The 27,900-nt window shown below is 45.1% G+C and overlaps 1 protein-coding gene across 1 annotated transcript; it reads left to right on the top strand.

Annotated features, from left to right (window-relative positions):
• Nucleotides 1–23,321: 23,321 nt before the first annotated feature.
• On the top strand, nt 23,322–27,472 carry DBX1 (developing brain homeobox 1). Its single transcript, XM_017857919.1, has 4 exons — nt 23,322–23,688; nt 24,363–24,464; nt 26,395–26,597; nt 27,057–27,472. Exons 1-4 carry the CDS (start codon nt 23,322–23,324, stop codon nt 27,417–27,419), a joined length of 1,035 nt encoding a protein of 344 aa, XP_017713408.1. The 3' UTR covers nt 27,420–27,472.
• The last annotated feature ends 428 nt before the right edge of the window (nt 27,473–27,900 follow it).

Genomic DNA, 27,900 nt, shown 5'->3' with positions numbered 1-27,900 from the left:
AGAGTGACTATCTCTCATTTTTCATATCAGGTGATGATGCTGATACAGTTAAGGGTTGAGTTGTCTTGATATCTGTAACTTACTTTCAAATGGTTAGGTCTCCACCTTCCCAGATATACACAAACACATGCACAGAACAGATGTCAAAAAATGGTAACAATTAGTGAACCCAAGTTAAGGATATGCAGGTGTTTATTGTACTTTTTTTGTTGTTTTCAAACTTTTCTGTAGTTTGACAATTTTCAAAACACAAATTTGAGGCAGGGGAAAGGCGGAGCTATCTTACAGAGTCTTTGTTAGGATTAAAGGAAGCTAATGATGAAGCACTTAGTATGCCTGGCTATATCAGATGCTCAATAAATGTCAATGTCCTTCATTCCCTGCAGCTAATCCCAACTGTAGACTGGAGAAATATAAAGGAACCAAGATGTGTGGACTCCCAGCCTGGCCATCAGCCAGCCCTGCAGAGGGTTCCCTTTTAACCTCACAACCCAGTTGTAGAAACTTGTCTCTTGACCTTGCTCCCTATGGTAGGCCCACAAAGGGCCTCCCAAAATATATCCACATCAAATCATCGAACCTATGTTACTGTATTTAGTTAAAGGCATTTACAGATGTAATTAAGTGAAAGATCTTGAAATGAGATCATCCTAGATTATCTAGGTGGGCCCTAAATCCAATGGCAAGTGTCCTTACCACAAACATACAAAGGAAAATAGACAGAAGAGGAGAAGGCTGGCCAGGCGCGGTGGCCCACGCCTGTAATCCTAGCACTTTGGGAGGTCAAAGTGGGCAGATCACTTGAGGTCAGGAGTTCGAGACCAGCCTGGCAAACATGGTGAACCCTCATCTCTACTAAAAATACAAAAATTAGCTGGGCATGATGGCGCATGCCTGTAATCCCTCTACTTGGGAGGCTGTGGCATGAAAATTGCTTGAACCCAGGAGGTGGAGGCCCAGTGAGCCAAGATTGCACACTGCACTCCAGCCTGAGTGACAGAGTAAGATTCTGTCTCCAAAAAAAAAAAAAAAGAAGAGGAGAAGGCAGTGTGAAGACAGAGGCAGAGATGGCAGTAATACGGCCACAAGCCAAGGAAGACAGGGAATACTGGCAGCCACCAAAGTTGGAAGAGGCAAAGAACATATTTTCCTCTTAGAATCTCTAAAGGGAGTACAGCCCTCTAACACCTTGAGTTTAGACTTCTGGCCTCTAGAACTGTGAGTTTCAAGCCACCAAGTTTGTAGTAATTTCTTATGGAAGGCCTAAGAGACTAATATACTCCCCCTGCCAAGTCCTCCACTTGTGCTCCTATTCATGCAGCCTGGCTCTGCCCAGGTCTTCCCATAACTCTTTCTAAGCTCTGGAGCCTTCATTTCCATAACCAGGGAGCCACTCCTTGCCACAGGTCCTCCTTTGTCTCTCACCTGCCCTCCTGGCAGCATCTCAGTCAGCTGCTTGCTGCAGCATCCCTCTGATACCAGCTAGTTGCTTCTCTGCTCTTTGCATGTGACTTTTCCTTCATATCTCAAGCCCTATGCAGTTCAGCTCTCTGGTTCCTAGGGTCTTGCTATCTCTAATCTAACTAACCCTACCAACTACCATGCCTAGTTATTAGATTTTTAATATTTAAAAACAATGAGCATAATAATCTATGGTGAAAAGAAATCAGACAGTGGTTGCCTTTAGGGGTGGGGTGGGAACAGACTGGAAAGGGGCATAAGAGAACTTTCTAGGGTGAAAGAGATGGTCTATGTAGTGATAGAAATCTGTGATACACAAATGTTTGCACTTGATAAAAGTAATCAAAATGTAACAAGATCTGTGCATTTCATTATATATATGTAAATTATTCCTCAACCAAAAAAATTATTTGTGACAACCAAAAACATCTCCAGATGTTGCCAAATGTCCCGTAGAGGGTAAAGTCGGCCCCCTATCGAGAATGGATTGGTTAGTTAATGTGTAGTGCTCAGCCATAGCCATCCCATACAAGGTGATCTGTGTACAATATGACAATTTTGGGAGACAAACTGTAAGCGACCCACCAAGAAACTTTTCTCACATGGAAAAAACAATGTTGGTCATTAGGGATATGGGCATGACCCGATATTTATTTCTCCACTCTTCAGTTCTAGTTGTGAAAAAAAATAATAATAACTACCAGGACACCTAATGAGTAAGAATACTGAAAATAACAGCAGGAGGAAGAGAAGGGAAGAAGAGGAAGAGGGAGGAGGAAGAAGTAGGACAAAGCATATCAGTTACTTTAGCAGTTACTGTCGTGGTAGTGACATAATACTAATGATAACTGATATTTATATATGTAATATATGTTTAGGTCCTTAAAAATCCACTAATTTCTCCCCAACAGTATCCCTTTGGGAAAGGTGGATATATTAATTTTCTCTACTTTATAGATAATAAAATTAGGGACAAAGTTTAAGTGACTGCCCAAGGTCACAGTCAGTAAGAGAACAGCTGGAACTACCACCTTCACCTTGGCCTAGTGATTTTTAATCCATCAATTTCTTCCCACTGCAAACCCTATTTCTAAGCATCAGCATCACCTGCAGGCTAGACACAAATCAGAGAAAATTATGTGCCTGGGAGGAAATAATCAATCAGTCCATGAAGGGCATGCCCTACAGACCCAAGTTCACCTATGTGAATAATAAATAGTGAAAAAAATTACTTAGAAGCAATAGTCATTGAAGGTTTTCTTCATCAGTAAGATGTCTGAGGAGCACACTTTGCGGGGATGTATATGCAGGTAAGGAGACCATGTGACGGTGGTGCCCAGCAAAAAGGAAAGCTCAGAGAATCCCAGACACTGTGTTCCTGAGATAATAAACTCAGTCATCAAGCGAGGACTCCTCATTTCTCAGTATCTCAGTACTGTAATTTCTGGAAAGGCAGAGGTCTTGTTGTCTTGTTTTTTACATGCCTCTGAGTATCTTTTAGGTAACAGATCCATCCACAACTGGCATGTAGTGAATTATATAAATTTCAGTGGTGTGGAAATCTCTGAATATGCTTTTGCAAGGACCCTGGACTTAGCTCTGGTCTTTATCAGGAGACATCCTGTTTGCCTGGTTTATTCCCCACCAGCTGATTAACTTGCCGAAACAATTGCTTCATCAGGACTCTCCCGTTTGACAGTTTCCAGTGGTTCTTTGTTTCTGTAGGCTAATGTCCAAAGGATTTGATTTAACTTTGAACATGTCCAACAATTTGATAGTAGCCAATTTATCCAAAACGACCATCTACTTCCCACACTCTTAGCACAGTGTTGCAGCCATACCAGAACCATCACAAGCCCCTGAATGGGTCGAGCTTTTTCCAAGCCTCTACCTTGAGGATTATTGGAGTTGGGAGGATTCTATTTTAAATAGGGTGTTCAGAGAGGGCTTCATTAATATGGTAAGATTGGAGCATAGACTCAAGGAATGTGAGGGGTGAACCATGTGAATATCTGGAAAATGAGCATTCCAGAGAGAAGGAACAGCCAGGTAAAGGCCCTAAGATGAGAGTACACCTGCCAAGCTAAAGAGTCACAAGGAGATCAGTGTGTCTGGAGCAGAGAAAGAGAGGGAGAAGACCAATAGGAGATGAAGTCTGAAATATAATAGGGTGGTGAGGGAGGCAGGGCAAGGTCATGGAGTACCTATGGGCTTTTGGGAGGACTTTGGCTTTTATTCTGAAATGAGATGCACTGGAGGGTTTTGAGCAGAGATATGACAAGATCTGACTTGCATTGTCAATGGGTCCCTCTGGCTTCTGTGTTGAGCACAAGGTTAGAAGCAGAGAGACCATTGCATTAATGGGGGCAAGGACCAGCAGACAGCAGTGAAGCTGGTGAATAGTGATCAGATTTGCAGATGTATTTGGAGAGGAAAGCCTGCAAAAATCTGTATCTTAAAGCTGTATCTTAAAGTGTCAGGGATGGGTAGGAATGAGCCAGGACTGAGAAAAACCTTCGCATGAACTCTGAAGCACAAAATTGCTCTGCTGGTTCAAGGATCCAAAGGCCAAGGCAGTTTGAGCTTAGTGAACGGGGAGGGGATGGGGTAAGAAGCTGACCAGGTAGGAAGGGGACAGATGAGGCTGGGCACTGCAGGTCACAGGGAGGAAGTCTCTGATAGGTTTCAAGCAGGGCCATGTTTTGATGTAACTTATGTTTTCAAAGGTCACTCTTCTATATGGAGACTAAATAAACTGGCAAATGAACCATTAAAATAGTCATATTTGTATTCAGCCAAATCAGTGTTCCTCTAGCAGTCTCAGTTCTACTTGCTTAGGGTCATGTGAAATGAGTCTCATTTCCTTCCCTGAGACTCCTTGCTGTCATGAAGAACTCATCCACTTCATTCAGCATCTCTCACAGTTACCCAGGACTGAGTGCAGCATCACAGCTGCCCTGAGGCCCACACACAGCCAAACCAAACAGGGTGCTCCAGCTTTCATGCTTCCAGCCTGAGCAGCAGCAAGGATGGGCCACTCGCCATTCTTTGCATTCTGGTGCTTGCTAGGTGATGCACTCATTTGGCCCCCAATGACTTCTCCTTCTCTGATCTATTTCACAATCTGATTACCACAATCATTTTGGCCCCCAGGCATAATGGCTTCCCACTAATGCTCAGGTGTTGGGAATATATGGGTATGAGTGTGGGACAGTATTTGTCTTGTTTCTCTGATAGGTAATAAGATGTTGGAGGGAATGAGAGTGAATTAGCTTCTCTCTCTCAGTAGGTAGTATAATCTTTTGCATGAAAGTTGGTGACTCTCTTTCAGAGTAAATATAAAAGAAGTATTGAGTATACCATGACCAACTAATTAGAGAACAGGACTTGCATTAAATGAGGGCTAATTTCAACACAAAATTAGCATTACTGCTGAAAGGGTTAAAAAAAGAAGCTATTGGAGGTTCACCCTTATTTAATAGGGGATGAGGAAACGCAGAGCTCAAAGAAAGGGGGTCCTCAGCTAGGTGGGTACTCCTAAAGCAGTGGAAGTGCATGAAATAGATCTTTTCTTCTCTGCTGGTATTAGGCTCTTATTCCTTGATTTTCCTAAGCAACAAGGACATCTCATTGTCATTCTGGGTGTAGTCAATAAAAGAAAATGAAATGAACATTTGTGAAGCACCTACCATTGGCATATCTACTACAGCAGGAAGTTTTCAAAATAAAATTTGGAATTAACCATGTGATCAGTTAGAAAATAGGATTTGCCTTGCTGTTGTTTGTAATGTTTCTCCATCTGGAACTGGTGAAAATAGAAGCATTTTGAGCCAACATGGCAGTTGCATCTAAATGGCTTTGGTGCTTTCTTTATCAAAACAGTGATAAAGAAATGATAAGGGAATGAAAGTCATAAGAATGTGTAAGAAATACTGAAGACAGTGCCTATAGTACTATGAAAAGAAAGGTCTTTCTTCTTGAGCAAAGACTGGAAGTAATCAAGGCTGGATTTGCTAAGTAATGTTTATAGCTATATTTTAAAATTCTGTTATTAAAATTTTTACAGAAAAAATAACTTTGGTATAAAAAATCTGAAACTCAGGAACTCTTAGTCCTCTTCCATCCATCCTGTTTTATAACATGGTTTTAAAATAAGACACAGATTTCATTGTCATACTCACCACACACACCAGCAGCACCAGGATGTGCTCAGCCGGTTCTCATTGATTGAACACACTGAGTCAAAATAGGTCATGAATGTCCTGAGTTTTATAAGCCCAATTACTTATTTCTCAATGAAATAGCAAATAGACTTGAAACTCTTTTCAGAAACACCCAGAGAACCTGAATACATCACAACTGAACCTCTGTATTTTTGAAACTATGATGTCCTTTGACCGGAACCTAAATCTAGGGGAATATTTCACTCTGGGCCGATGTCCTGAGCCTCTGCTGAACCAGACCCCACCATCTGAGCCAAGACCTAAGACTCCTAATGCTTCAGAAAAGGTGATTTTCCCAGGAAGAGTTAAACTTCTTGAGCCAACGGGGCTTCCCTCAACTCCAACTCTTCTTGGTCCAGAAAACAGCTCTGGGAGCCCCAGAGGGGGCTTTTGCTTCTCTGACTTCTCACACCCTCTTCTTTCAAATGAATTTAAACCTTTTTTTGTCCAAATCCCTGCAGAAGAAAAAAAAAAAGTAACCACTCTGCAGTTTTTCTACTATTATGCAAATAGATTAATCAGGCAATGCTCCTGTGAGAATTAATTTATATTTGAATCCAATGAGGCCTGGATGCTTGCTAACTGAACCCCCAGGCCAATGCCTCAGCTAGGTAGCACCTCATATTATTCCTTTGACGAAATGTGAACTGACATAAATACTATGGCTCCCTTTCAATCCGATTACCCCGTTACCTCACATCAATGCTACCCCAGCCATCAGACTCTGGCGTCTTTCCTTTCACCGGCTCCAGGAACAACGGACAACTCCTCCTCGATAAACAAGCATCCACGCTGCCATCTCATACCCCCACTCCTAACCCATCATCCGCACTCAATGGGCTCTATTCGACAAGGTATTTTATTTTGTTTGTAGGAATCAAGGATTAAAACCAGTTCAAAATCAAGCCAGGCTGGAGCTGCTCATTCAGAGCTACCCTTTCACACAATCAGTCACTAAGAGCCTCTGGAAATAACACCCCTGAAGTATCCACCCTTTAATAGACGTCATCCCCCTGGGACGCCCCCTCTGCTTCATCTCCCTCCCTTAACGTCTTATGAACTCTTTTTAAAACACACAAAAAACAAATAGCAGCACAGGTTTCCCTGGACTTGCGTGACCTGAAGCTCAGACAAAATGAACCTACGTTTGAAACCATACCTTCGTACTAAACTCATGTTGACAACCACTAAATTCTTTCCGTTGCTCTGCATAGAAACTTAAAAAAAAAAAAAAAAAAAAGATTTATTTCTTTACCCGTGCCTCCTCCTGTCCCCCCCTTTTTTTTAAACTCTGCACATTTAAAAAGCTTGGCTAAACAATCCACCAGGTGGGGGGAAAGCTTTTTTATGTGGGCGGCTGTATTTCTGGAGCCCCCACCTCAGTAATTAGATTAACTGGCAACATATGAACAGCAGCCCCGCTCTCTTCATGCTTTATGCGATTGATTGCACATAACTGATAGCAAAATATCTTGAATGGTGGCAGAAAAAAAAACATGGATTTGTGAACTGTTCTATGACGAAAATGCAAATGAGAGGAAGAAAACAATGCAAGCTTTATNCCCCCCCTTTTTTTTAAACTCTGCACATTTAAAAGCTTGGCTAAACAATCCACCAGGTGGGGGGAAAGCTTTTTTATGTGGGCGGCTGTATTTCTGGAGCCCCACCTCAGTAATTAGATTAACTGGCAACATATGAACAGCAGCCCCGCTCTCTTCATGCTTTATGCGATTGATTGCACATAACTGATAGCAAAATATCTTGAATGGTGGCAGAAAAAAAAACATGGATTTGTGAACTGTTCTATGACGAAAATGCAAATGAGAGGAAGAAAACAATGCAAGCTTTATTTTTAAAAAGCAATGCCTAGTAATCATAGCACTTGCTTTTTTGAGAAAGGGTCAGAAGTTATACATGAGTAGCAACTGGGGCCGTCGGTATGTTTGTTAACTTTGTAGTAAAATAGTTTGAATATTTCGGTGCCCCCTTTTAACACAACCTAAAATAGAGGGGCATGACCCCGCAGGCAAAGCTTCATCAATCTGAATTGACGAAGGCAGAAATATCTTTTCTAACCACAATCCCTCTAGAGGCTCTGAATTTGAGAAAGCCTTTGAAACATGTTTTAACTACATATGCATATTAGGAAACTATTCACTTTTAAAATAAGATAAAGCAAAATAAGTATTAAGAATTAAAATTCGTAAACACTCATTCAGCTAACTGTAAGAAAAATTGTTTTTTTGCCAAATACCATTTGGTATTTTTTTGCAGTTTGCTGTTGCTTTCTGTTATTCCAGAGGATATCTCTATTTTCACAAAAGTAGACTTCCATTTAAAAGTAAAAGAGGCATTGAGCAAACACATTAAATTGTAGCAATTAATTTTTACTAAAAGGGCCACACTCCCTTTCCTCTCACTAACCCTGATATTTTTCGGCAAATGTCTAAAATTTGTTGCTTGATATCCAGCAATTACAGGTTTAGTGGCTATTCAGGAATGTTGTTTGATACCACATTTTTACTCAAAAATAAATGCAACTCAGGTTGGGTGTGGTGGCTCACACCTGTAACCCCAGCACTTTGGGAGGTTGAGGCAGGCGGATCGCTTGAACTCAGCAGTTTGACACCAGCCTGGGCAACATGGCAAAACCCCATCTCTACAAAAAATACAAGAATAATTAGCTGGGCATGGTGACACGCACCTGTATTTCCAGCTACTCAGGAGGCTGACATCAGAGATTGCTCGAGCCTGGGAAGTCAAGGCTGCATTGCGTCAAGATTGCACTACTGCACTCCAGCCTGGGCAACAGAGCAAAACTGTCTCAGGAAAAAAATAAATAAATAGATAAATAAGTGCATCTCTGTTTTTCTCTTCCTTTGTTCTGTGTTTTCATCATTTATTTAACAAACTCTCATTCAGTATCTACTGATGGCTTAATGTATGTGCAATGACATATGCTCAGGAGTGTTCAGGATGACCATTCTGGTTAAAATCCCTCTCCCGTCACATCCCTCTTTTACCTACAATTGAGGGCCATGGGAATCTTCTCCAGCAAGCTCAGCCCTATTCAGTCCTGACTCTCAACAGGAAACATCTAGGAGACTTAGCGCATCAGCCTAGAGGACTCAGCCTCCAGTTGCCTTCTTCTGGTGACAAACACTCCCAAGCTGCCCCGACTGGCCCTTGTTTTCTGGGTTTCCATAACTGATCCTTTGTGGTCACCTTCCCATTCTTCAGTCCCTTCCCAGCTCACGGCCTGCCTGGAGCCAGATTTGCTCCAAGTGCAGGACCTGCTATCCTTTAACCAAGTCGTCCTCAAATGGGTTAAATAACGCCCCCCTCCAACCTCGCGCCCCAGGGAACATTTGGCAGTTTCTGGATGTATTAATCCATTCTCATGCTCCTAATAAAGATATACCCGAGAGTGGGTAACTAATAAAGGAAAGAGGTTTAATTGACTTTCAGTTCAGCATGGCTGGGGAGGCCTCGGGTAACTTACAATCATGGTGGAAGGGAAAGCAAACATGTCCTTCTTCACATGATGACAGGAGAGAGAAGAATGACAGTAAGCGGGGTGGGGCAGCACCTTATAAAACCACCAAACCTCATGAGAACTCACTATCATGAGAACAGCATGAGGGTAACCACCCCCAGGATTAAATTACCTCTCACCAGGTCCTTCCCACAACAGGTGGGAACTACACCTGGGAACTACAATGAAGACAAGATTTGGGTGGGGACACAGCCAAACCATATCACTGGAGACATTTCTGACCGTCGTGATGAGGTGTTTGAGAGATGTGCTACTGGCATCTAGTGGGTAGAAGCCAATGATGCCACTACACATCCTACAATATACCACATGGTTCCACATGATGTTAAAAAAAACCTTGCCATAACCAGTCCTTTCCCCAATCCCATAGGCAGTTTAGGCTGCTGGATAGGAACATGAACTTTGGGTTAGATCATTCCAGGTCCAAATCCCACTTCTGCCACTAAATTAGCTACATGACCCCCTGCAAGCTACTTTATACTTTTTGAGCCTCAATTTCTTTGTCTATAAAATGGATTTATGAGGAGACAAGGAAATAAAATACATAAAGCACTAGCACAGTACTCACTAAAACAGAGGTCGTCATTATTGCTACAACTGTTCTTATTATAATCACCAAATCCAGTTCCCTGCGTCCTGCTATTTAATGGCAGACTTCCTTCCTATGAACTTTCTCCCCACTGCTCAGACCAGAGGTGTCATATGGGGGCATGAGTCCACCACTTCTGCTTTCAGAGCCTTGGAAGGCATTATTAATTAATAGCAGAAGTTTTTTCCATACCACTCAGAGTTGGCCTCAGAATCCTTCTCTGCATAGTGTGCTGAATCTATTTCAGTTCATGTGCTGACTCTCTACCAATTAGTGAGATTCAGCACATGAGTTGAAATCTAGTTGCCATCCTTAGTCCATATGCTATCTCTTACTAGAGGTATATCTTGCTGGAAATAATGAGTTCCCAGTCACTAGAAGTGCTTAAGTAAGGCTGACGTGAAAGGGATTTCACAGAGAGGATCCAAAAATTGGATGCATGTTTGGATAACCACCTTGGTAGCATGAGACCTGCACTCCACATTGGCAACCCCTGTGCTCAAAACACAAGTCACAAGGAATATGATTTTGGTGAGTACGTAAGTCAATGTAGGATATTCATCTCTGATAACTCCAAAATCTTATAATAAAAGCTTGTTTCTCGCCCATGCCACAATCTGATGCAAAGTGCGTGGCTCTCCTAAGTAACTCAGAGATCCAGGTTCATTCCGTCTTGCACCACTGCCACCCAAACATGTAGTATCCCACTGGAAGGAGAAAAAAGACAGAGGTATATATTCGGAATTTTATATGTCAGGCCTGAAAGTGGTGCACATCACTTCTGTCTACATTCTATTAGCCAGAACATAGTCACATGGCTTTATCTAACTGCAAGAGAAGCCAGGAAATGTCTAACTGTGTGCCTGTAAAGAGGAAAAGAATGGGTATTGGTGAGCATAAGCAGTACCTGCGGTAGAGTAATTAACTAACAAAAACCAGGAGTGAGACACAGTGATAAAGGGCAGCTACTAAGACTCAGCCCTGGTTCTGGCTTTGGGTAGGGCATATTTCACAAATCATGCTTTAACACGCAGTAACAGGCACGGTCTGTTGCCTACCCAAAGCTACACCCCCCTTTTCCTTAATAACATGCACGTGTTTACAGGACGTTGGGCCCTTCACTAGCCCCAGGGAGGTGAACCTTGATCTGTTTAATCCAATAATGGTGATTCCATTTTCCTTGCCAGTGACTGGTCAATTGGCACTAAAAGCAATCCTTAGGTTGGGCTTCTGGAAAAGATTTTCCCTGCTGATAAAAGGAAGGAGAATATAATAAATTGGCTCATTCCTCTTCTGCTGAACATTGTCACTGGCTTGTGATGCCTGGAGGTAAGGTAGCCATCAGGGACCAGTCAGGAACCAGCCAAAGAGGACAATTCAAACACTAAAGATGGCTGAGCAGAGAAGGGAAGAACCTGAGTCTTTAGTGTTATCAATAAGCTGATGAATTAATGAACTCTGATCTGCCATCCCTTCTCTGTCTGTCTGGGATTCTTCCTTCTGGGATTACCTTCCTGTTGGCTTTCTTGTTTTGTGAAATAATAATTTTCCTTTAGAGTTTATTCTATTTTTGAATAGGTCTTTTGCCACTTGCAGTCAAAAGCATCCTGACTAATAGATATGTCCTAGACACTTGAGATATATGTACTTCAAACTAGAGCCAGGGTAGAACTGGAATTCATATTTAATTTCCCTTCATCAGAGCAGGAATCCGAGCTCTCCCCCACATGCTTGGTCCCCTGCCCTCACAAAGTTCACTTTTTAAAAATCTAGTAACTACTTCTGTGAGTAAGTAGGTGCTAGAAATCCTGCATCCACTTATTGAGACTGCTGTAAAGATTAAATAAGTTGATATCCAAGCACTTAGAACAGTACCTGGAATTCCGTAAGTGCTAAATATGTGGTCACATCCTTGGTAGTAGTAGTCCTGATAGTAGTAGTGGTACTAGTAGTGGAACTCCTGATTTTTATAAGCCAGTGAAACTTTGTTGCTGAATGCCTTCTGGGTGTCAGTTTGGCTAGGCTTGAGTATAATGACATTTTAATACCTGTTAGTACTTCAAGGCAGAAGAAGAGGGCCCCAGATTAGAATTGAAACCACAGACAACTCTCATCAACCTCCAAAATCCAAAGACTTTCTTAGAGAGTGGTTCCGGGTTGGTATAGAATAATGGTTATGAACATTGGTTCTGGGGCAGAGTACTGAGTTCCAAGCCTCAGCTCTGGCTTTTACTCTCTGTGTGTCCTTGGGCACTGCATGAGTCCGGATTCAATTAGAGGTTCAGAACCAATAAAACATATGCATACATATATATCTTATATAATACTACATCAGATATACCTCATATATATCATACATATGTAGCCTATATATAATACATCTAATGTATTAACGCGTACATATGTAGGCATATATATTATACATCCATATCCATATATATGTATATAGATGTGTTACAGGAGTTTAACCTGATACAACTGTGAGAGCCAACTAAACATCCTCCATAAGGCTGTCACCTTCACGTCTAATGCTGGAGCACAAGGTCCACGGGGCAGGCAGTCGAGAAGGTGTTGGACAAAAAGTAAGGGGATATCAAGAGCAGGATAGAACCACCAGCATGAGCTGGAAGCCCATGAGAACAGACTAAAACCCACGCTGATCAGTCCCTGCTGCCTCTGTTCTTGTGAGTGTGAAAGTCCTACCAAAGCGCAAGCCCTTCTTCATACAGCTAAACACGCACAACTGGCCCTGGAGTCAAGGAAGCTGGGGAGCACAGAGCACTCGCAGGGCCAGCTGCTGCCTCATGCCAGTGAGGTGGCTACAACAGGGCTATCGCTTTTCTTTCACTCTCCAAATTTCTCAGGTTTTCTTTTGTGGCCTACCCTAACTGGAATCACATAGGGAGGGAATTCTGAAAAGTGTAGTTCAACCTAGTCAAGTTAACATGATATAAAGCTACCACAGTTAATATTATTAACTTTCCCTCAGTTTCTGTGTCCTCTCCTTTAAATAAGTAGGAATAATAATAGTATCTACCTCATAAGATTCTTTTGAGGATTATTTTAAATAATGCACGGAAAATATTTAACAAAGTACCAGACACATAGTAAGTACTCGATAAAGGCATATATCACTATATCACTATAATTGTTCCTGTTATTATTATTGGTTTAAGTATTCTTCACCAGGCCGAATGTGGTGGCTCGTGGCTATAATCCTAGCACTTTGGGAGGCCAAGGCAGGTGGATCACCACTTGAGGTCAGCAGTTCCAGACCAGCTAGGCCAACATAGTGAAACCGCGTCTCTAATAAAAATACAAAAACTTAGCTGGGTATGGTGTCACGCAACTGTAGTCCCAGTTACTTGGTAACTGAGGCAGGAGAATTGCTTGAACCCAGGAGGCAGAGGTTGCATTGAGCCGAGATTGCACCACGGTACTCCAGCCTGGGCAACAGAGTAAGACTCTGTCTCAAAAAACAAACAAAACAAAACAAAAATCTTCACCAATATCTAAAAGGAAATCTGGTATAGAATTAGGAGTTAGAATATTTTGTTTCTTGAGGGGTAAAGGCATTAAACTTCTCATGTATCTAAATATAGGCTGGTCACTGTTGTAGGGAATGTGTATTTTTTACAATCTTTTATGATAGGTATTATTATACCTATTTTAGATAAAGCAGTTGAAGAAACTAAGGAACAGGAAGGCTGAGTAACCAGACCCAAGGTCACACAGTTAGTAAGTGGCAATGCTTTATATATATATATAATATATATATATATATATAATACATATATATATCATCCCAAGAAGAAAAAATATAAGGTGATTAAAACTGAATGATGAGAAAGTAGTATTTAAGTTGTAATTTGAAGGATGAACAAGAGTCAAACAAATTAAGAAGGCAGAAGAAAAAGCACATGCAAAACTAGAGTAGTAAGAAGAAACCTGGCACCTTAGAGGAGAGAGGAGATGGGGATGGCAGGAGTATGGGTAAGGAGGGGAGGATGAAGGGGCCAGCAGGACCTGCTTCTACTTTATTCTCCGTGGAATAGGAAGGCCCAGGATGGCAGGAACTGTGTATGTCTTATTACTCCAGCATTCCCAGCACTTCGAATAGCACATGCTGGCATATGCTAGGGTGTCACTAAATATTTGTTGACTGAAAGAAAGGGTGGAGTGATAAGATCTAATGTATGTTTTAAAATCTCCCTACTTGCTGTAAAGTATGCTATTTCTTGGCTCCTTCTAGTAACAGGGAACTCATTACTTACTTTCTCTTGGCAGCCTTTTAGTATCTGAATACAGCAGTCATATCTTTCTAGGTTTCCATTTCTGCAGGCCAGCAGCCTCAGGTTTTTGGCTTCAGTTTCCCTTATTCAGGAACCCTAGTCAATGCTATCCAAAAGAACTTCTGCAAGCATCATATGACCTGATTTCAAAACATACTACAAAGCTATAGTAACCAAAACAGCATGGTACTGGCATAAACACAGACACACAGACCAATGGAACAGAACTGAGAGCCCAGAAACAAACCCACATGTTTAGCACCAACTGATTTTTTGGAAAAGATGCCAAGAACATGTAATGGGGAAATAATAATCTCTTCAATAAAGAGTTCTGGGAAAACTGAATATCCACATGCAGAAGAATAAAATTAGACTGTTATCTCACACCATATACAAAAATCTACTCAAAACAGATTGAAGATTTAAATGTAAGACCTGAAACTATGAAACTACTCGAAGAAAACATAGGAGAAAAGCTTTATGACATTGGTCTGAGCAATAGTTATTTTGAATATGACCAAAAAGCACAGGCAACAAAAGTAAAATTAGACACATGGGGCTGCATCAAACTAAAAAAGTTTCTGCATTGCAAAGGAAAGGACCAACAGAGTGAAGACAAAACCTACAGAATAAGAGAAAATATTTGTAAACTACACATCTGCTAAGAAGTTAATATCCAAAATACATAAAGAATGCAAATAATTCTATAGCAAGAAAACAGCTCAAGTTTTTACATGGGCAAAGGATCTGAATAGACATTTCTCAAAAGAAGACATACAAATGACCAACAGGAATATAAAAACACTGTTCAACATCACTAATCATCAGGGAAATGCAAATTAAAGCCCCAATGAGATACCATCTCACATCTGTTAGAATGGCTACTATCAAAAAGATAAAAGATGACACATGTTGGTGAGAATGTGCAGAAAATGAATGTCTCGCACACTTTTGGTGGGAATGTAAATTAGTATAGACATTATGAAAAACAGTATATAGATTCTTCAAAAAATTAAAAATAGAACTACCATATGATCCAGCACTCCCACTACTGGGTATACATCCAAAGGAAATCAGATCAGTTTGTTGAAGAGACATCTGCATTGTCATGTTTATTGCAGCATTATTCCTAATAGCCTAGAAATGGAATCAACCTGAGTGTCCTAAGCATATGGATGGATAAAACGTGGTACATATACACAGTGGAATACTATTCAACCACAGAAAGGAATTAAATTTAATATTTGTGACAACATGAATGAACTGGGAGGACATTATGTTAAATGAAATAAGCCAAGGCGGACATCACTTTCAAAAACTTTGGTTATGAAAGAAGTACCATGCTTAGACCAAACAGGGACCTTGCTTGGGGCATGTACTTAAGATAGGTCCCCAGTCTGGGTTCTCTACAGCCCTATGCATCTCCATGGGGCAGGAATCCATGGGGCCACAGAGACACATGTTCACCTAGAGGCTATATATTCCCTTTTAGGCCCAGGAATTCTTTGCCCAAATAGAACCAAGCTCATTTTCAAAGACTGCACAAGCCCCTCCCAGGTCTCTCTGCCCAAGGGTGGATCATATCACTGGTATGCCTATCACCAAATCTAAGGCATAGCCCAGGGATGGCTGTTTGTGGGGCTTGGGGATGGATTTCAGATATTCAGACCAGGTGTCAACACTTTGGGGTATGTGGCCCTTCATAATGTAGGGTGAGTAGTAAAGTAGGGTGAGATTCCACGTGTAGTCCTCACAGAAGGTAAGCCTCCATCTGTAGGCCTCACAGGAGTTAGAGGACATTTCTAAGAAGAGGTAGTTACAGACAGACATAAGGTCAATGGAGGGTCCTTTGGATAATGAACACAATTTGAAAGAACCAGTGGTGAAGGGAATATTGAAGCTAATATAGAGAAAATATGAAGCTATATATAGAAAGAATAATGGAGAACAAGATCCTTGTATCAGTCAGGATTCCAGCAGCAGATTTTCTAGTGCATATGCAAGAGACTGTTTGTAGAGGTGTGAGTGGGTAAAGGAAATAAACAAAGGATATTAATGTGCTTAAAGACCAGCAACAGTGGGAAGCCATTATATCCCATTATGTCCATAGGTGTGAAAGGGCAGAAGGTTGAAAGGACAATGTTGCCAGAGTCCAGTGATCTTGGAAGCTGTAGCTACAGTCCCTCCCAGAAATGCAACTAGGCAAGAAGGAGTGGGAGGAATAAACACCTCTTCTGCCCTTGAGTTGGTGCTAGTGCTTTCCATTGATAGAAATCAGCTAGAAGAATCTAGCCAGCAAGGTATCCTGTGTCAATGCATGGCCTAGAGGCCAGCCTCTCAGGGCAAAGCAGGAGGGAGAAAGAGTAGACAGTGGGGTTTAGAAGGGTAAACAGAAAATAACCAACCAGCACAGTCACCAAGGAGGCAGGAGGGGGCTTCTCTGCAGGGATGTGAATAGAATGGAGAGTAAGCTGGCAGAAACGAACCTCTCTGTCTGATGACCATCTCTTTTCTCTCTGCAGTGGGAGGGGAGGTTGATGGTAGATAAAGGTAAGAAGGCAGGGGATTGTCTTATTCTTTCTGAAGATGGAAGCTGGCATTTGGTCTTGAGGCCTTTGTGCAGTATAGTAATACCATAAATAAAGCTATTTTCCTCATTTCTTACCAATGTAAGAGAATGTCACATTCTCTTATGCCTCCCTCTTCCTTCCCTACACTGACTAAGTGGAACTGTAGAGCAGGCAAAAGTCCCTGGAGATTTCTCCTTCTCTCTTTACTGCATTAAAATCTAAGCCTACCTCAGCCCTAGACAAACAACTCTCCAGCAGTTTAGAGGCTCACACAATTCAGAATATTTCTCTCTCAAGCACTGGCTTATGGTTCAAAACAGCCCCTCTGATAAGTCCCTCCTTTGGCCAAATCAAGACTCTGTACCTGTTAGAAGAAAAAATAATTTTTAAAACTAACTTTCACTACATTATGAAGAACTAGTAGCTTTGCCTCCAATCCTCCCATGGGTGTCTACCTCTTTGTCCCAACAGGGCAAATCTCTAAATCTCAGAGACAAAATGAGCTTTGATGTTTAGAGGCAAGGATGTTTCTCCCGCACTCCTCCAGTTTACGGGTTCTGATTCTAAAAAATAATTTCTTTTCCTTCTATTGGTACTCAATAGCCCAAAATATGGCGCTTTGGCATGCTGAGTGCTTGAACAAAGGAGACTGAAAGTCCTCAGAAATAAGCCTTAGACACAAAGTCTCTCACTGACCTTCTTCTGCCTCTCTCACTTCTCCTTCTGAAGTACAGGGAGTGAGAGGCTTGCTCTGAAATTCCCTTATCTGACTGAAGGAAGTTCTTCCAAAAGAAACACAACTATCTTCAGCCCCCTCCCTAAGAATCTCATCAAACCATCAGGGAAGATTAATCACTTGGGAAAGGATTGCAAGTCATCACCACACCCAACAAGCTCTTCTTATTCTGGAGGCTGCTCCAAAACAGCTTTTAAAAGAAATTTTAAAAGTTTGTTTTTTAGAGGCAGAGTCTCAATATGTTGCCCAGGCTGGTCTCAAACTCCTGGACTCAAGTGATCTGTCCATCTCAGCCCCCCAGAATGCTGGGATTACAGGTGTGTGCCACTGCACCAGGCTAACTTTTTTTTTTTTTTAAGCAGAGATACTTACCTACATCATAAGACGACCTTCATTCACAGCACAGTTCTGCTCCTCTTGCCTTGGACAAAAGCAGCCCTTTCAGAGAAAGATTCTATACTGTTTCCCACCCAGCACCAATTTCACCTTCATCCAAGCCTCTTTAACCAGAAAAATTCCAGGACAGAACATCAATAGTTCTAGCTTGGGGTTGGGGGAAGGCAGAAAAGGCAAGAGAGGGAAAAGATGATGGAGCATGGCGTGGAAGGGGCTCATTGTGGCACTCCACCAGTAACTAAAGCAGCTGAAAAGCGAGGGCCAGGACAAGGTGAGTGGGCCAGGGAGGATCCCCTCCCACTTCTCACCTGGTGTCGCCATGCCTCGTGGTGGGACAAGAACTAGAGAGGAGCAGTAGGCAGGGCAGCCTGTTTGAAGGGAGGGATGTGGACCAGAATGTGAGGGTGGTGTGACCTCCAGGCTTTTGCTCTTGGTACCCAGTGTATCCTGAGACCCCAGGAATGAGAGCCCAGTGTGGGCAGTCCTCCCCAGCTGGCAGATTTGCCTTAGGCCTCTACAGTACTCCACTTTCCTCCCCTCCACCAAGGCAGCACCCTAGAACCTGGAGGCGCTATCCTTCCTGTCATCACACTGGGCTCAGAGGCTGGGAGTTGCTGGGCCCCTTCACAAGGCAACAAAGAGTTGAGGGTTTTTAAACCTCAGGAAATCAGATCTGAAAGGGCCCTTAGGGAGCTTTCTAGGGCAACCCCTTGTTTTAGCCATAGGGACACTGAGGCCCAGGAGACAAGAACTTTCCTAAAGACATACAGTAAAGTGAAATGGATTCAAATGTGAGTTAAAAGAATATTTAGATGCTGGAGGATCACTTGAGGCCAGGAGTTGGAGACCAGCCTGGACAACAAAATGAGACTCTGTCTTTATTATTATTTTCTTTTTTTAAAAAAGAAGAATATTTAATCCTGTAGTCTGTGAAAAGCTCGTTAAACAAGGAGAAACAATGGCTATATTTAAAAGCTTTAAAAAGGAGCAGTATGAAATTAATTTCCTGGACAAGGGGGCAGAGATAATGATGGAGAGAGAATGCACTCAAGGCTGGGCTTACCAAAATTTAATTTTGATTATTTTGAACGGTCTCATATCTCCTTGGCCCAACATGGTATTAATATTGCTAGGACAGAGGGTTGTCCAAGAAGGTAGTTAAAGTAAACTTTCTCCAAGTCCGCACTGCAAGCCCTGTGCTGCTCTACAGAGATCCCCTTTCTTCGGGTTAAAAAAATATAATAATAAAAAAAAGTAAAAGAAAACACCAAAAAAACCCACACACACACAAAAAAACAACACACAGTTAACCACCTGTCAGGGCTGAGGATACAATGAGGCTCCTTGAAAAAGAGCTTTTCATGCATGCGTAATATATTTGTTCAGCTATTCACTTAATGAAGCTGATAAATGTGATGCAAGACAATAGTCAAGTTAATCTATTTAGTAAAATGTTTTGAGACTTTCAGGCTATGTTAAGGAGGGGAGCGTCCGGCGACATTTTCATTTAAATGCGCTCATCTCCTCTCTTAGACAGCACAAGCGGGTTCAGGCAATCTATGTGAATATAATTTCTTATAAATGTGTCTTTAATGGGTTTAATTCACCCTTGCCAGCTGTTTTGGGGGCTATTTTGTAAGAGCAAAACAAACGTTTCGGGCTTGGAAAGCTAGTTAAAATTAGTTTCGGTCAGCGAGGCCAAGCTATATTTCCTGCAAACCATCTGCTTGATTGGCACAATAGAAGGATTTTCAAGGAAAAAGAGGGGAGTGCGTGTGAAAGGGATGGGGGGTGAGGGGGGAGACACTAGAAAGAGCTGGGGCAGCAGTAGCTCCTAGTGGCCTATTCTGAAGGTGAACCCCTTAGAGCTGTCTTAATAGAGAGGCTTGCAAAGAGGGGCTGGGGCGGTAGGAAAGCTCTTTCAGTCCCAGCCTCGCAGCCCTCCTCCTTCGCCTGGCCCGTTAGCTCCCTGCCCCACCCCTCACCCCCCACCCCAAAGCCAGGCGTCGGGCGCTTTTCCCTGTCACCTCCCGGCATCCGGCCAATCTTCCAAAATGTGCTCTCACTCTGTTGGCTGCTACGGCAGGGAGCGTGAAGGCCTAGGGGTCCCAAGCCTGCGAAGGGGTGACCTTAGCATTGCAGCCTTCCCGAAACAGACACTTGCCATCTTTTCAGAGGGCGGGGAAGCTCACTCCACTCTCTACTTTGTAGTGTCCGTTTCGCCTCGCTTGCTGACCTTCGCTTATCCAAGAATTTCAGGCACGGCCAGAACTGGAGAGGGCCGCGCTGCTGCTAGTACTGCACTGCGCCCGGGGCAGCAACATGCTCGCTCTCCCCTGCGATGGGGGAAAGGAACCCCCAGAGTGCGTTCCGACACGCTCTTTCTACTATCCAAGGGAGGTTTCGGCAGCTTTGGCCACCTAGGCCCGGGGAACCCCAGCCGGATCTGCTGCGGCCTCCCCCGCAGCGTAGGCAAGGACCTTAAACTCCAAACCAGGGCCTCCGATTTTCTCTTTTCTCCTCCCGTCTTCTTTTCTCTTGAAAGAGAAATAGACAGAAAGATCAGCCTTGAGACAAACACCGCGAGTGATTTCTCCGAAATAAACTTGAAGATAACGACATAACAATGAATGGCAGGAAGAACGAAACCCCATGGGCTCAGGTCAAATGGCATTAGTCACAGGTCTTAGCAGCAGCCGCAGCGCCGCGCCGCGCAGCCCCTTAGGCTATCGCGGAGTTTGAAAAGACGCGTTCAAGGAGATCACTTAAAGTAAGATTCTTTCGTCCAATTTCTTGCTTCCCTAGGATTTATTTTGCCTTTTCACGGGCGGCCAGCCCTCGCCCCCTCGCCCCCGCCCTCACTTTTCCTCTTTGGCGCTTTAGGAATTCTTTAGGAGGCTGTGGAGACCGACCCCAGGAAACAGGGTCCACGTGGATCGCAGCAAGGGGTTGATCCACCCTCCAAAAAATGGCAGGGTAGATTTTAAAACCCAAGAAGTTAGTAGCAGTTAGTCTATAGTGAGGCAGAATGGCGGGGCTTGGGGCGGGGTTAGGGGTGGTATGAAGCCTGTCAACGGGCAGGAAACTACACCCCGGCAAATGCCCCAACAGGGAAGGAGGAGGTGGGAAGGGCTCACGCTGACTTCAAGTTCTTACCGTTCCCCCCCTCCAAAAAACAAAATCCAAGCTGATTTTGGCAAATATAGACTATTCTGATCATCCGGAAGACTTGGACAAGCGCTTCACCGGTAGGGAATCAAACGTCCTGAAGCCCCCAGAGCGTTCTTCTGGGAACTAGCAATTGCCCAAGTCCTTAAGACTCGGAGAGAAAAAGAGGTGGGGGGCAGAGGGAAAGGGAGTGGGAGAAGGAGGGAGGCGGGCCTGAGGAAAAAAGGAAGGGAGAGGAAGGCAGAGAGCCAGTCTTATTGCAGTGGGAAATTTCTCCTGGCAAGGTTAAAGTGCAGGAGTTCAGATAGCTTATACTTTTCTCACATATGTTATTGCAAACTTCAAAAAGAGGAACTTTTGACGTTCTTCGACAGATCTCCCTTTTCCGTTTCCAGGGAGGCGCTTCCCATATTTAAATAGCCCCTTATTTAAAAGTTGTTTCTTTCCTGATTGGTTTTCTCCCGCTGCCCATGAGCGTGAGCAGTCTTGGGCTCAGAAACTCCGTACTTACGTCATCTTCTAGCATTAATTCGCCTCTGGAGCCGGGCCCTAAATAACTTTTTAATTTGAATCAAGGGAGAGTTTTAGCGGGCTCCGTTTCTGGTTTAATGTGATATAAATCGCAGATGCACTTTTATTGAATGGTTAAAGCAGCGACATGGAGATCATCAACACAAAACACCCCGAACAAAACCATCGAGAGAAATAAAGCTGGTTAATAAGATTTTTGAGAAAGCTTTGTGTTAAAAAGCAAAAAGGAAAACCAGCTGAAGGTGACAGTTAGTTCATGGTTAATAGGATCAGGGCGGCCTGGCGGGGCTGCACACTTCTCTTTGGGGAGGTTCAGCCACACTAAAGAGATGAATGGGACATTTAACACATCTGTTATCTCGCCGAACAGAGAAATGGGGGGAATCGAGTCTTAGTGCCACCTCAGCCCCAACCAGAGGAAAGCGAAGGGACTGTCTCCAGGAAGCCTCTCCTTTGAAGCCCCACGTTCAGAAGAGGCTTTCCTGGGGTGGACCAACATTCTTGGGAACCGCATCCCTTCCCTCTGGTTTTCACGTGTTTGTGCGTTGTAGTTAATTAAGAAGCTGCCAAATCTTGGGCCAAGTTAAGCGCCCCGCAAGTAGGAGGGTTAGCTGCTGTGACTTAAAATGTCAGGGCTGTGAGTTTCAACTTAAACTGCCGAGAGCTCCCTGTGGTTGGAGAACGGCCAGCATAGCACTCACAGCCATTGGATACTCTTGCCGGAGGCAGTTTCCGGTCAGCCTAAGCCGTTTGCAAGCGGAATCCCGCCGCTCCGCAGCCCAGCGCAGCTCTCCTCCGCTCCTCCCGCAAGGTGAGGTGCGGAGAGCCCCTTGCAGAAACTCCTAGAGAAAATCGTTTTCCAAGTTGCCGGGAATTTGAAGGAGACTCGTTTTACTGTTCAGGTATCCACCAACGCTCAAACTCAACCCGTCTCCCGAGATGAAATAACTCCAGACCTCTCCCCCACTCTTACGGACACACATCCAGTGGCCCCAAAGCATCCACTTCCAAGTCTCCCTGAGTCGTCAGAATGGGACTTCTAACACTGATTTCACTCACCCCTACATCTGCGTTACGCTTCAGCTGGATTAACGGATAGGGTTAGAGACCGGAAAGGGAGTATATTTTTATGTCCACTGACTTGAAACTTTTCATTGCCCTACCCCCATAAGAGGGAGGGTAACTTTCCTGATAGCCTGAAGATGTATATCTATGAATATTTATTGATTTATTTTCCAGGCTTAGCAGGGGAGCTGCAAATAAATTTAGTGCGTTCTTTAAATAATTCCTTTTCTGTGAGGCAAGATGTCATCTGAAACTTCTAAATAGGCATTTAATTAGTCCGGGTGTTGCTTCGGAACAAAAACCTTCCGCGAGAGCTTTGGTGCGCACTGTATTGCAAAGAGGCGGTCGATATGCAGAATTGATGCGCGCGGGCCTTTGTTGCCGGCCCATTGTGCGGGCCATGCTTATGAAGACTAATCCAATCATAAATTGCACCCCTGCGCCAATCAGAGCGTCCAGAGCCTCCAGCGAATGAAGCTCGAGTGGAGAACTTTGTTGAACTTCATTGTCAGAGCTGTCACTTTTCAAAGTGCTTTAGCGGGCGGGCCACTATAAAACCATCACCTCGACGGGAGGACCACGGAGGACTTGCAGACGCCCAAGTGGGATTGTTACTTGGAGACGTTTGCTAAGCCCAAGAGAGAGGACACTGCGGGGGTGGGAGGGGCGGGAAGCGAGGTGTTTACCCTCCGGCCACTGAAAGAAGGGGTTATTTCGCCCGCCCCGCGCCTACCATGATGTTCCCCGGCCTCCTCGCGCCCCCCGCCGGGTACCCTAGCCTCCTGCGGCCCACGCCCACCTTGACGCTGCCCCAGTCCTTGCAGTCGGCATTTTCCGGCCACTCCAGCTTCCTGGTGGAGGATCTGATCCGCATCAGCCGACCCCCTGCCTACCTGCCCCGCAGCGTGCCCACCTCCAGCATGTCGCCGCCCAGGCAGGGGGCCCCCACGGCCCTCACCGACACGGGGGCCTCGGACCTGGGCTCCCCGGGTCCCGGGAGCCGGCGGGGCGGCTCTTCGCCGACTGCAGTCTCCCCCGCCAGCGAGACCACGTTTCTGAAGTTTGGAGTGAACACCATCCTCTCCTCGGGGCCCAGAACAGGTAAGCGAGGGCAGAACCCTGAGGGCCCGTTCAGGTACCAGGCATGCACGGAGGCCTCCTGGCCTCAGTTTCCTCTAGCGAGCGGGCCCCCACACACACATCGGTGCACACACATACGCACGAACTCTGAGACCCTACGTCAGGCAATATGAGAATAGTCCAGTCAATTCCGGGGAAGAAAAGCCTCCAGGCTCGCCCCATCCTCGGAATGAACTTGAGCACACGCAGTCGGAGACAGTGGGCAGTCATCTGGTGCAGTAATGCTGAGCGCACGCCCCTGGACGTCTGCGTTTCTGCCTTCGAGCTTCTAGGAGACAGTTTTTTTTTTTTTTTTTAACTCAATATGATATATTTATTGGATTAGCTAATATTATAAATCTGCAATTTCTTTCATCCCCACTCAGTCCTACCTATCTCGTTAGTGCCCAGGATGGAGATTGGGGTAGAGTGGGACGGCGCAGAGAATTATGTTGGGGGCAAAGAAAAGAGTTTCACAGATAAGACAGTGTTGGGAAGATTTATTTTACCCTGTCAACATATAAGAAAGATGTCTTTGAAACCAGATGAAGGGCTAATTATATCGTGCGTTCAGTGTGCTATACAATAGGCAAGTACGTAATCAGATTCTTTCTGTCTCCCTCTCTCCTTTCTGCCCCCCCTCCACTGCCCGCCAGAAACATCCCCAGCCTTGCTCCAGAGCGTCCCTCCCAAGACCTTCGCGTTTCCCTACTTCGAAGGGTCCTTTCAGCCTTTCATCAGATCTTCTTATTTCCCAGGTAGGTCTTGTCTCCCTTCTTTGCGCGAGGCAGGGCGGCGCCCCAGCCCCGGCTCATTGCTCCCTGCTCCGAAGCCATATTTCTCCGTCCACCCCTCAGGGTTATGCTCTGGTTCAGAGGTTGCGAGGCGTACAACATTCATGAATCCGTCGCGCCAATTTGATGCCCTATTTAGCACAAGCAGTGACTGCTTGACACTTTGCACCAATTCCCTGCTCTACAAATTAGCAGGAATTGTCATGGTCCCAATTTGAGGCGGTTCCCTTCCCGGCGAGGAGCTGTTGGCATCCCTTCACGCCTCCGTTTTCCCACAGAGTCAGTGCACTTGGCCACGATTCCCCACAAAGGTTTCAGCACCATGACCAATTGGTCAGCTCCTCCGGGCAGCCACACACAGACCGGCCCTAGTCCCTCCACGCCGCCGAGAGACATCTACCAGCCGGGGCTAATTTCTCTTTAAGACTCATTCAGGGCTTCGGGCTTTTCGCAAGACCACATGGGGTGCCCTCTTGTGTGGGATGCCTAGGGTTGCCCAGGGGGAGGAGGACTAGATCCTCCCCCAATCCCAACTTTCTATGTCCAGCCTGATTTCCAAATCCCTTCTCATACTCCTTTCTCCCTCTGTCTTATAAAACAACGTTGATCTTGAAAAATAAGAAGCAGTTGGAAGAAAGCCCATAATTGTGTCCCAGCCTAAAGGAGCAATACCTTAAACAGCTTCCACCAGGTTTTCTTCCTGTGACCTCACTGATGATTCAAACTATGGCTCAAAAACTCTGCCACTGATCAAAACTAAAAGGGAGGCAGAAGAGTCCCTCTAAAGAGAAGAAAACTGGGTATGGCCTGCGGGGATGGGTAAAATCACGACAGCACTCTCAAATATCAGCAAAAAAAACAAGCAATTGATTTTTTAAAGGGGGAGAGATAATTCGCCACCCCCCTCCCGCTCCCCAGCACCACCACCACCATTCACACTGCTGCTAATAATGGAATTTGCTCCCTTTCTCCCTCATCTCAATGCTCTAACAAAAACAACCCGAGCTTTATAAATAGCTTTTCATGTCCATTTAATGAAAACGATTCGGGGAAGAGAAGCCTCTGCCATCAGTATTCTCCCAATGGTCTTGGCCTGCAGTTGTGTTTAGTTTGAAAGTGTAAATCTCTTTTGTCCCAGTAATATATGGCTTTCGCTGCTTGTCCTCAGTCTTTTTCTGTTAGTTCATTACTACACAATTACCATTCACGCTTCATTTGAGTCTCTGTTTCTTTTTGTTTTGTTTTTTTCTTTCGCTTAAAGCGAAACTCTTCCCCCTTTTATCATACCAATACCCATTGGGAAGCAGTCAATGTGCTAATTAGCTGCCACTTTTCATGTATTCGGGCCGAATTCTTTACGTTTGGTGGGGAGGGGAGGAAGGATTAATATTAAAAGATGAATACTTATTGGATTTTCAAAAAAAAATCTAAATCGGATTTTTCCCTCTTTATCAAAATAGTAAAGCACCTCATTTTCATCTAAAGAATGCAAAAGCCACTGAAATGATAAAAGCTTAGGGGAGAAACCCAGTGGCCTCGGTTGGATATTTTATTTTATTTTGTAATTTATTTTTTCTATTGCTGTTTTAGCTGATGTACGCAGGTTTGTTTCCCTGAGTCCACTGAATGGAAAAATGAAACAGGCTATTGTGGGGGCTATTTTCTGTGTTTCCGTGGTTTTACCTAATCCGGGTTTGCACGGTTGAAAGGGAAAGTTATTTGGGCGGAAAGCGCTTTTCACTCTCGCAGGTTTGTAGGTTCGTGGCCTATTCTCCAGGGGGAGAAAAAGGAGCGCTTTAAAGAGATGAAGGGATCAGAGCGAAAAGCCAGGGAGAGCCGTGTTGGGGATGGGGGGCGTATGCCCACTCACTCGCCACCTCCCCCCACCCTGCAGCGTCCTCCAGCGTCGTGCCCATCCCCGGGACCTTCTCCTGGCCGCTGGCGGCGCGCGGGAAGCCTCGGCGGGGCATGCTGCGTCGAGCAGTCTTTTCCGACGTGCAGCGCAAGGCGTTAGAGAAGATGTTCCAGAAGCAGAAGTACATCAGCAAGCCCGACCGCAAGAAGCTGGCGGCCAAGCTGGGCCTGAAAGACTCGCAGGTGAGCGCAGTTCCTCCACAGCACCCTCCGCCCCGCCCTCCACCCCTCCCAGGCGCACCCGTCAACTGCAAGGGTTCGGAAACCGCTTAGGTCCCACTGTACAGATGGGAAAACCGAGGCCTAGAGAGGGAGTGAGTACACGGGCCACTACCCTCGAAGCTCCGCAGGATAGCCCTCTTCTCTCCCCACCCCCACTTCCCGCCTTCTCTCCCGTGCTCAGCTGTCCCCTAACTCCGCCCTTCCGGGCAGGATGGCAGCAGGTGGGGCAAAGGGAACCGCGAGCTGATGCGGGGGCGGAGTCAATGCGGGGATCCACCTGGACTCATTTCTGGGGGTGGGGAGCGGACACAGCCCGAAGGACAGAGCCTGCTCCCCACTCCACTCCCCGCCCCATGCGTCCCCGGGACCCCTGATCTGACCGCTGCTTCTCCCTTCCTCTTGCCTGCCGGGACATCCCAGGTGAAAATCTGGTTCCAGAACCGACGCATGAAATGGCGGAACTCCAAAGAGCGCGAACTCTTGTCTAGCGGGGGCTGCCGCGAGCAGACCCTGCCCACCAAGCTCAATCCGCACCCAGACCTCAGCGACGTGGGCCAGAAGGGTCCTGGGGACGAAGATGAGGAGGAGGAGGGTCCGGGCAGCCCCCGCCACCGCCTGGCGTACCTCGCGTCCCCCGACCCCCCGCACCTGCGGGACCCACGGCTGCCAGGGCCGCTGCCCACCTCGCCCGCGCACTCGGGCAGTCCCGGGAAACCTTCGGACTTCTCCGACTCCGAGGAGGAAGAGGAGGGAGAGGAAGAGGAGGAAATCACCGTGTCCTAGAAGCCGCTCTCACTCCAGAGTACTGTTTTTAAGTGCTTTGAAATTGAAGAGGTGGGGTCCAGTCTGCGCGTTCACTTTTCCCCGTGCCCAGATGCTGCCTCTCTCGACTGTAGAACCATGACCTCGTTGAAGGCGCCACCGGCCCTGCGGTAGCCCCAAAGAGACATTTCCTTCCCCCAAAAGTAAAACTCCAAATAGTCCTCCCCACGTAAATTAACTTTAAGTCTTGGTCCCAGCCTTAACTTTTCAGCAAGGGCTCCATTCTATTTTGTTTATTGCAAACTATTTTAATTTTTTTTTTTTTTTTTTTTGAGATGGAGTCTCGCTATGTCGCCCAGGCTGGAGTGCAGTGGCGCCATCTCGGCTCACTACAAGCTCCGCCTCCCGGGTTCACGCCATTCTCCTGCCTCAGCCTTCTGAGTAGCTGGGACTACAGGCGCCCGCCACCACGCCCGGCTAATTTTTTGTATTTTTTTTTCAG

The sequence above is a fragment of the Rhinopithecus bieti genome, unplaced genomic scaffold (genome assembly GCF_001698545.2).
Source record: "Rhinopithecus bieti isolate Rb0 unplaced genomic scaffold, ASM169854v2 scaffold_2350, whole genome shotgun sequence".
Classification (NCBI taxonomy): Eukaryota; Metazoa; Chordata; class Mammalia; order Primates; family Cercopithecidae; genus Rhinopithecus; species Rhinopithecus bieti.
The sequence above is the reverse complement of the archived record's forward strand: the minus strand, read 5'-3'. Positions and strand labels throughout refer to the sequence as shown.

Bases quoted from the DNA above. Each gene is read 5' to 3' on its own strand.
- DBX1 (XM_017857919.1), top strand. From the start codon at position 23,322: ATGATGTTCCCCGGCCTCCTCGCGCCCCCCGCCGGGTACCCTAGCCTC. The intron at 24,465-26,394 runs GTAGGTCTTGTC...CCCACCCTGCAG, and splicing joins CAGATCTTCTTATTTCCCAG to CGTCCTCCAGCGTCGTGCCC. The intron at 26,598-27,056 runs GTGAGCGCAGTT...GGGACATCCCAG, and splicing joins TGGGCCTGAAAGACTCGCAG to GTGAAAATCTGGTTCCAGAA.